A 10327-nucleotide genomic window follows, 5' to 3' on the forward strand; every position below is an offset into this window, starting at 1 on the left:
GCCCCATCGTTGGTGTCAGTGGGGAGGAATTGTGCCCCATCATTTGTGTTATCAAGAGAAATTATGCTCCTTCATTGGTCTCATTTGGCCTTTTCATTGGTGGCAGTGGAGGCAATTATGCCCCATTGTTGGTATCAGTGGATGAAATAGTGCTCCAAGGGCCAGATAAAAGCGAGCAAAGGGTCACATCTGGTCACCAGGCCGCAGTCTGGAGACCACTGCCCTAGATCATTTCCATCCTCCCATCTCTGGCTACTGTTCCCCACCTTTCCCCTTATACAAAGGAAACACACAATTTTTGTGCAAGAATTTATTTTTTAATGATTGCATGACGTTGCAACAGAAATTAAAATTTTTCCAAACTTATAAAAAGTATTTTTTTTTCTCATAAATGTCATCTGGCTCAGTCTGCAATCTGTTTTTGTTTTTTTCCTACAGCCAAATTATTACAAAAACATAAAAGTAAAAAAACCCCTGCTAAACGTCAGGAAAAAATGGAAATTATATGTATATATAAACAGCATTTACAGTTGCACAAAATTTGCCGCTTTGGCTTTTCAAAAACAAAAAAAAATATTTTCTAGATTAAACAATTTTTTGACTTTTTTTTCCTTTTAAACATAAATAAGTTAGTACAATGTTTTCAGTGTCTTTACACAGAGATACACACACACACACCTCAAACTTGGTCATGATATGCTACATACAAAGACAATGCACAGGTGTCACAAAGGGAAGGGGGGGTTTACGAGAAAGTACTATATCTGGGTGACGGCGACTCTGGCACCCAGGAAGTGCAGTACTATCATATCGTAAGGCCTGTGGTGAAGAAGGCATAAAAACAAACAAAACAAAACAAAAAAAAAAAAAGCCGCCCCAACTTTTGTGATGGGAGGGTGGACCGTGCATCAGGAAAACTGACCTTGAACATGTGTGTTGTGACAACCGGATAGAACATGATTAAACCCCTAGTGTCCTGGGGGCGCATTGTACTGGTTCGGGGAACGTGATCGACCCCTGACTTTTCTGATAACGGAAATAATTTGCACGCATGAAGACATAAAGCTTAGAACCAGACTCCTGTCACACAGCTGTGCCAGTGTACAAAAGACCAGAATCGATTTTCAACCCTATCACAAATTAAAAAATAGATATATTTATATGTACACACATAAAAAAAGGTAAATAAAAAAAAAAATACTGTGGAGCCATCTTTCGACACAAGTAGAGGCCTGAACACATTGTGTAGAAAGGGGAGAGTACCTCATCAACCATCTGTGAATCATGGAAGATTTGACATGTCGGTGAAGCAAAAAGTGCAGTACCCTGCTTGACCTGTGGTGGCGTTATGCACAGATCACGTTTTACTGCCAGAGTCAAAAGGGAGTGGCTGAATATAGAACAGCTCTTCTACAAAAAAAAAAAAAGTTAACTTCCCCTACTGGCAATAGCTTTTCCTGTAATCCTCCATGACAGCTCCTTAACCCCACCAATCTATAGAGTTACAAAACTCCGCCCTTCCTCACAACCCTTCAGGTATAACTAGAGATCACCACCATCAACTTCTAGTCTTACCTTGTAGGCAAGGTCTACCTGTTTGGTTACAGTGCTGTCATGGAGAATGAACTGAAAATGTAATCTACTGCAGGTGAATTATACAAAAAAATGTACTTGTTAAATTGACCTTCGTTTGGTTCCTACTTTGAGTGACCGCTGTGAACAATTACTTTCAAAGAAAGCCTGTTAGAAAATGTTTTCCCTATCAAACCCAAAGCTCCTATCCAGCCCACTGTCCCCCAACTCTCGTAAAGTGGTGCTGGTTGCAGGGGCAGAGCACACCTTTGCAGCATCAACTACTGCTTTGGCTGCCCTGAAACTAGCACCACCTCCGCGAACCAGGCAAACCCAGCCTACAGATCTAGGTGGAAGCCTCAGGTTGACAAGCAGCAACAGTTCTGACAGATGCCCTTTAACTGGGGGGAAAAATGAGTTATCCTGTAAGTGCCACAGGGCAGCTGTGGCTGAGCATAGTTTTTTTGGACATCCAGCTGCTTTGCCCAATCCTAAGCTGCACTTCATTCAACCAGCATGCAAAACTTTTCAAAAATATTGAAGATTCGCCCACATAAAAACGTAAAAAAAAAAAAAAAAGTATTAACTTTTTAGATTCTTTAGCCTAGAATGGGTGAGGCCCTTCCATCCTCCTTTCACACCATCACTGTGAGATGAGGCAGAACATTAAAGTTACCCTTAAAAAGACCAATTTCAATTCTTGTCTAAAGGACGCCTCCAAAATCTGTACTCGCTCAGCTATATGCCTCTGGATCCATAGCGGAGCTCAAAATTTTGCACCATTCTATAGCTGAGGCTAAATGCAAAGGACACTTCAAAACTGGTGCAAACAAACCAAAAGGTGATGTTGCCCAAGTAGAGTTCTACAAAGAAGAGGTTCTTAGGAATGAGTTCAATTCTTTCTGTTTCTATGTTATACCGGACAGCTGAGGGTTGTGCAATGGCTGAGCCCAGATCTGAGAACAGCCATGCTGAGGTTCCCCAGGTACTATCAGAAAAGAAAAGGTAACATCTCTTCTAATAAGCACATCTCACTATCCGCCCTTCTGCTTTCCATTGAGGGCTCTTAACCATGAAACAGCCCCATCCACACGAATGTAAAGCAACCCTGCAACTAGATTGTCAGCCTGCAAAACAGGACTAGAGTCATCAGTTTGATGGGTGGGGACTACAACCCTCACACGATTCAAGAGTGCCGAAACATTGTCAGACTGGCGAGGATTGCTTATCTTTTTTTTTGTAGGGTAATAAAAATAATTTAGTGACAAATTTGCTTTAACAGACTTCTGGAAACCACTTAAATTTTGTAACAAGTGTTTTTTAGCTGTGCACCCTACATTTGTGATTTCTGAGAATGCTGTCTCCCCCCCCCCCCCCCCCCCCCCTCCTGTATTGGAACTGATACTAGAGGCAACAACCCTTTTTATCCTTTGCACCAGCAACCATATATGTCCCCTCTCTTCAATGTATACCAGGCCTGGCCTTGTGGAAGAATAAAAAAAACAAAACAGTCAGGTGATCTTGTACTCGAGCTCCAATGTTTCTCTTCGCTCCGATTGGCGCAACACCCTTCTCGTCTGTGCACCCCCCCAACCGCCCCTCTCTAAAAATTTTTATGTGCTACATAAGGGGAAGGAGGGGGTACAGCTGAGTGTCGCGGGGCGGTAAGAGAAGTGGAAGGTGCCAAGTTGTACAATGCTACATGCGATGCCCGTCATCTGTAGTGTTACTCTGTATCAGTGCTCTGCAGGACACTTCCACCAGTGACAGAGTCCGGGGGCTGAGCGGGCAGGGGGTCAGCCAACACTGGGGGAAGGGGGGAGACTGGATCCTGCAAGACAAAATGACAAGACCTATGTGAGGATCGTCAACTTACACACATGTTCTACAAACATTCCAAAACAGAACACGTATGCATATGTAACATTTTGTAGTTGTATAGGCCAAAACTAGGACCCCTTTAATCAGAGACATATTCCACACAGGTTTCAGGACTGCTTCATTCATCAACAAGGCAAAGCTGCAATAGGGACGCAATATGATGCGCTGTGGCGTGATCTGTCACCTGCTGTTTACACATTATGATCACTTACAACAGCGATAATCACTGTTATAAGCAACCATGCAGATCAATGTACTTAATCACTGCCGGTACCATGTGATTTCTGGCTGCCAATCATTGTGTACTATTGTGTTGATTTCTGCGATTGTTTACAGTGATCCCATGGTACAGACAAGGCGAAATCACAGCAGGTGACAGATCGCGCCATAGAAGACACAATTTACTGAATTGCTGCCGGTACCATGTGATTGCTGGCTGTCATTCATTGTGTACTATTGTGTTGATTTCTGCGATTGTTAACAGTGATTCCATGGTACAGACAGGGCCAAATCACAGCCCATCTGTACCATGCGATTAGCTGTGGCCAATCACACCTAGTCACGATAGTACACAGTGAATTAATGGATTTCATTCAGAAAAAATGGTTGCTTATAACAGTGATTATCACTGTTATAAGCGATCATAATGTGTAAAAAGAAGAAAAAAAAATCTGATCACTTCCCCAGAGTAGTACCGCGTTACTATGGTAACAATGTATTGCTCTGGTCACAGTATGTTAAAAAAAAAAATAAAATTTTTTTTTTAACCACTTCCAGACCGGACACTTTTACCTCTTCCTGACCAGGGCAATTTTCAGCGCTATCACATTTTGAATGACAATTGCGCGGTCATGCAACACTGTACCCAAATGAATTTTTTACCATTTTTTTGAGACAGATAAAGCTTTATTTTGGTGGTATTTATTCACCGCTGGGATTTTTATTTTTTTTGCTATGTAAATGAAAACGTTCAAAAATTTTGAAAAAAAGTGTTTTTTTTATAAAATTTTGCAAATAAATAATATTTCATCATAAATCTTGGCCATAAGGAGGTTAAACATGAGCACGGTGAACATGTCAAACAAATAAAATCATGTTTAAAAAGCACTAGGCGTCTTCATTATAGGGTCATTTTAGCAAGTAGAGCACCATATATGGCAATATAGGGTAATGGTGAGGTAATTCTCCTAGATTTCCATGGATTTCCAGCTTATATTAGAGTGAGCCATGTATACAGCAGATATATGTATGAGAATATAGGAGCTAAATCAGTGGTGAGGCCTGGATGTGATTTAGCTCCTATATTCTCATACATACATTGTGTATTTTTTGTGTTCCAGCCTTCACATACCAGGAGGTTCCTGACGTATACTGGGAATATATCTGCTGTATACATGGCTCACTCTAATATAAGCTGGAAATCCATGGAAATCTAGGAGAATTACCTCACCATTACCCTATATTGCCATATATGGTGCTCTACTTGCTAAAATGACCCTATAATGAAGACGCCTAGTGCTTTTTAAACATGATTTTATTTGTTTGACATGTTCACCGTGCTCATGTTTAACCTCCTTATGATCTACGTGATCAAATAAAGTATTGTCTGAATTTTTTGAATTCATATTACTCCGCGTGGATCATTTAGTAACCTTCTGTTTTCAGGTAGGGGTGCTCTTGTCACACTACCATATTGTTTAGGGGGTGAGAGTGCCTGGTATTGAAGTGGCCCAACCCACTTATATTCACCTGCTGCCCAAAATATCCAGGGCTTGTAGAATGGAGGAGCAGGTCACCTGATCCCGCAATGCAGTGCTGAAGCCAATCTCTAGCCCCAGACACTGTCACATGGGAGGTGACATCATCACCTGAACAATGGCTGACACCAGGTTTTGCAGCGGCCATAAAAGAGAAAGGAGAGGTGGAGGAGTGTTGTGAAAGAGAGTGTAAGGAAGTCCGAGGGTGTCCTTCAGACAGATCTGGTCATTGTACTCAGAAAGGCCTCTTTAGCCATCACCTATACACTGCAGGTACTGAGAAGCTGGTGTGTCTGTCTTGACAGCTCCTTCAGAACTGGTGACACCATGGAGGTGCATAGTACAAAAAAAAATCCCTCTGCTTTAATTTGAATGCACATTAATAAATCCCAGCTGAATGTGGAAGTGGTGCGTGGATCGGACACCGCATCGGTCATTACTGCTGAAATCACAACTCCCATAGAATTGCAATCTTTCTGTTCTAGTTATAAGGATCCCCTCCCTGGAGAACTCTTCTATCTCAGGAACATTCTAAGGTCATCTTGCATGTTTGACACCTTTCTATTATTTTGTATCACAACTTGTCACATGACCCGGGTGCCTGTGTACAGCTGTGCATATATACTCTGCATACTACATGTACAGCGCACACCCAGAGACACATACAAAGCCCTGGAAACCGCAGAGCGATGTGCAGTTTGTTTTCAAACAGAAGACACGTCACTGTCATGCTCCGCAGCTGGCCACTTCCTGCCCCCCCCCCCTCCACTTCCACTACCACTTGTTTACTGCGAGGTCAGCCTGGGCTGCTGTGCTCAGCACAAGGGAAAGAAGAGTCACATATAGATTGGCGGCATGTAACCCCCAAGCAGGGAGCAGAGGGGGGGGGGGGGACAGAGAGGGGGACCAAAAATGATAAGGGGGGGGTAAAGAAGAGGGGGTAAGGAGAGAGGGGTTAATTAGGAGAGGAAAGAGGGAAAAAAAGAGAGAGGAGAGGGAAAAAAAGAGCAAAAAGAGGAGAAGAATGGAAAAGAGAGGAAAAAGAGAGGAGAGGAAAAAGAGAGGAGAGGAGAGGAAAAAGAGAGGAGAGGAAATAGGGAGGAGAGGAGAGGAAAAAGAGAGGAGAGGAGAGGAAAAAGAGAGGAAAGGAGAGGAAAAAGGGAGGAAATGAGAGGAAAAAGGGAGGAAAGGAGAGGAAAAAGGGAGGAAAGGAGAGGAAAAAGGGAGGAAAGGAGAGGAAAAAGGGAGGAAAGGAGAGGAAAAAGAAAGAGGAGAGGAAAAAGAAAGAGGAGAGGAAAAAGAAAGAGGAGAGGAAAAAGAAAGAGGAGAGGAAAAAGAAAGAGGAGAGGAAAAAAACAGAAGACAGGAGAAAGGAGAGGAAAAGGCTAGAGGAATGAAGGGGGTGGGGATAGTGAGAGGTTGGGGGGGGGAGAAAAGAGAAGGAAATAACAGCAAGGACAGGGTTGCAGGAAGAGTTGATGTGGACACAATGTTGTCTCCTGGTATATCTCCGGTATATCTGATTGTCTGAAATGATTTCTTCTTTATAAAAACAGAAGCTGCAGTCAGTAAAAGGAGATTCAGGTAAACTCTTCTGTATCCAGGCAATGCCCAGAGCTAGGCAAGTTTGCAGCAGTCCAGGCGGGTTGGGATTAGATGAGCCCAGATGGGTTGGGATTAGGTTAGTTCTGGCAGATTGGGATTAGATGAGCCCAGGCGGGTCAGGATTAGATGAGCCCAGGCGGGTCGGGATTAGATGAGCCCAGGCGGGTCGGGACTGGATGAGACCAGGCGGGTCGGGACTGGATGAGACCAGGCGGGTCGGGTTTAGGTTAGTTATGGCAGATCGGGATTAGATGAGCCCGGGGGGGTCAGGATTAGATGAGCCCGGGCGGGTCAGGATTAGATGAGCCCGGGCGGGTCAGGATTAGATGAGCCCGGGCGGGTCAGGATCGGAGCACACACACTGTAGTAAATGCTCTTACCCGAATCCTTTACGTGCAGGGTCGGCTCTTCTTGGGGGTCTGCTCAGGCAGCGGCGTCAAGCTTCCATCTGATGTTTCTCCAGCCTCTGTCCTGTGTGTGGTCTGTGAGCTGGCAGAGGGGGGCTCTGAGGAAGTAGGATGGAGATGTCAGTCCAGAGAAGGAAGCCTGAGGTCAGACATAAGACGGCTCATACATGCTTTGGTGTTCCTTGGTCAGACCCCAGCAGTGGTGGGACAACAAATCCCAGAATTCCATGTGAGCAGTTCACAATGTTTAAGCAATGAAGCTGAGAGCACTGAGCAGGGATCACAGATCACCATCCATCAGGATAGGTGCCCATACATATGACAACTGCCTGACAACTTCAATCACATCTGTCTGAACTGGGATTTCACACTGGAGAGATGGAACCTGGAAATGAGCCGTTCTGATGGCAGTGATTGGAGAGGAAGACGACCCTGCCTGACCCTGGAGGTGACCTGCCTGACCCCGGAGGAGACCTGCCTGACCCCGGAGGAGAAGTCTCGTCACTTTCATCAAAATTGGAGTTTTTGCTTTTGATTGATTTTTTTTTTTTTTAATATTCCATCCACCCTTACTGAAGCCGCCACTATACTGTCAGATCAACTGACCAACCAATCAGGGGAGTGCTGGGAGCTGTGGGCAGATGACTTGTTATCCATCACCCCCCTTTTATCACACCTCCCATTTCCAGGAACTTGGATGCGGTTGCCATGTCTATGACCGGCCGATGTGATCCATGAGTGCAGTCTGTGCGGTGTCACCATGTGCGGTCACCATACACAGAGCGCGGTCTATGGAAGGCACTCACTGTTGGTGGAATGCAGTCGGCATACACAGTGAGTACCATCGAATGCGGTCACAGCAGAGTCCTGTCATAGCACACAGCATGCGGTCTGCAGTGTGGTCAGGGGAAGCAGATTCTGGTCACCTTACAGGACCGCAGCTTCAGCCAAGACATATCAGTCACCAGAAGTACAATGGGGGAACAGCCTGCAGGAGGCGCTCATCAGAAATAGTGTGCAGTCATGGGCAGCAGATTATGGTCACAATATGCTAAATGCGGTCTGTGCTGTGCAGTCAGTGTAGGCAGATGATGGTCTTCAAATGCAGAGTGTGGTCACAGTCTGCACACTATGGTCATAATACCCAGAGTGCGGTCTATAGAGTGCAATCACCATACACAGAGTGCGGCCTATAGAGTGTGGTCACCATACACAGAGTTTGATCACCTTACACAGAGTGCGGTCTATAGAGTGTGGTCACCATACACAGAGTGCAGCCTATACAGTGGTCACCATACACAGAGTGCAGCCTATACAGTGTGGTCACCATACACAGAGTTTGGTCACCTTACACAGAGTGCGGTCTATAGAGTGCAATCACCATACAGAGTGTGGCCTATAGAGTGTGGTCACCATACACAGAGTGCAGCCTATACAGTGGTCACCATACACAGAGTTTGGTCACCTTACACAGAGTGCGGTCTATAGCGTGTGTTCACTATACAGAGAGTGCGATCCCTTTACACTGAGCGGTCTGTAGCGCGGTCCCCATACAGTGAACGGTCTGTAGAGTGCAGTCTGTAGTGCAGTCTCCATACACTGAGTGCAGTCCGGGTCGGTAGAGAGCGGTCTGTAGCGCGGTCCCCATACACCGAGCGGTCTGTAGCGCGGTCCCCATACACCGAGCGGTCTGTAGCGCGGTCCCCATACACCGAGCGGTCTGTACGGCGGTCCCCATACACCGAGCGGTCTGTAGCGCGGTCCCCATACACCGAGCGGTCTGTAGCGCGGTCCCCATACACCGAGCGGTCTGTAGCACGGTCCCCATACACCGAGCGGTCTGTAGCGCGGTCCCCATACACCGAGCGGTCTGCAGCGCGGTCCCCATACACCGAGCAGTCTGTAGCGCGGTCCCCATACAGTGAACGGTCTGTAGAGTGCAGTCTGTAGTGCGGTCTCCATACACTGAGTGCGGTCCGGGTCGGTAGAGAGCGGTCCTCATACACCGAGCGGTCTGTAGCGCGGTCCCCATACACCGAACGGTCTGTAGCGCGGTCCCCATACACCGAGCGGTCTGTAGCGCGGTCCCCATACACCGAGCGGTCTGTAGCGCGGTCCCCATACACCGGGCGGTCTGTAGCGCGGTCCCCATACACCGGCGGTCTGTAGAGCGGTCCCCATACACCGAGCGGTCTGTAGCGCGGTCCCCATACAGTGAACGGTCTGTAGAGTGCAGTCTGTAGTGCGGTCTCCATACACTGAGTGCGGTCCGGGTCGGTAGAGAGCGGTCCTCATACACCGAGCGGTCTGTAGCGCGGTCCCCATACACCGAGCGGTCTGTAGCGCGGTCTCCATACACCGGGCGGTCTGTGGCGCGGTCCCCATACACCGGCGGTCTGTAGAGTGGTCCCCATACACCGAGCGGTCTGTAGTGCGGTCCCCATACACTGAGTGTGGTCCGGGCCGGTAGAGAGTGGTCCCCATACACTGAGCGGTCTGTAGTGCGGTCCCCTCACCCGGACCGCTCCTCTTGTTGGTCGGTTTGCGGTGCACCGGGCGGCGGTAGAATTCGGGCGTGTCCGGCCCCGCCTCCACCCACTGCAGGGCGCCGTCCAGCGGGCGGTCGGTGCTGAAGTCGAAGTTCCATCGGGCGCGGCTCTCCTCCTCCATCTTCGCCCGGTACCGGGCCGCCTCCCGGGCCAGACTCTGCCCGTCCACAGGGCCGAAGAGACAGCGGCGGGCGAGGGGGCGGGGCGAGCCCGGAGCCCGAGACACCCGCTCTACGCCCGGAGAGCCCGGGGATAGGCGTACGCCCGACATGGCTCAGCGGGTCACTGCCCAATATGGCGCCCGGCGGGGGGATTTAAACGCCCCCTGCCGGTGATTGGCTGCAGCCCGGAGCCTCCCGATTAAGGTGGACCGGCGCAGAGACGGGACCGGCGGGGGGAGGGATACAGACAGCGGGGACCGGGACACGGGAAGGACAGCGGGGCAGTGCGGCTTCCATCCACTACACACAGGAGCTTCACCACCGAACACACGGGGCCAGGGACCGGGACCTCCACCCACCGACGGGGATCGGCGCCGGGACACCAGGGAGGGACA

The 10327-nt window shown here is 48.1% G+C and overlaps 1 protein-coding gene across 1 annotated transcript; it reads right to left on the reverse strand.

Annotated features, from left to right (window-relative positions):
- Positions 1–295: 295 nt before the first annotated feature.
- On the reverse strand, positions 296–10087 carry LOC149467386 (cyclin-dependent kinase inhibitor 1B-like). Its single transcript, XM_089671742.1, has 3 exons — positions 9739–10087; positions 7196–7320; positions 296–3403 (listed from the first exon to the last, which is right to left on the reverse strand). The coding sequence occupies exons 1-2, from the start codon at positions 10040–10042 to the stop codon at positions 7205–7207; spliced, it is 420 nt and encodes a 139-aa protein (XP_089527868.1). The 5' UTR covers positions 10043–10087; the 3' UTR covers positions 296–3403; positions 7196–7204.
- Between the last annotated feature and the right edge of the window lie 240 nt (positions 10088–10327).

The sequence above is a fragment of the Staurois parvus genome, unplaced genomic scaffold, assembly GCF_062004578.1.
Source record: "Staurois parvus isolate SC_StPar_1 unplaced genomic scaffold, SC_StPar_1.0 ptg000114l, whole genome shotgun sequence".
Taxonomy (NCBI): domain Eukaryota; kingdom Metazoa; phylum Chordata; class Amphibia; order Anura; family Ranidae; genus Staurois; species Staurois parvus.

Excerpts from the sequence above, each read along its gene's own strand:
- LOC149467386 (XM_089671742.1), bottom strand. The coding sequence starts at position 10,042 with ATGTCGGGCGTACGCCTATCCCCGGGCTCTCCGGGCGTAGAGCGGGTG. Across the intron at positions 7,321-9,738 it reads CAACAAGAGGAGCGGTCCGG|AGCCCCCCTCTGCCAGCTCA; the intron begins GTGAGGGGACCG and ends CTACTTCCTCAG.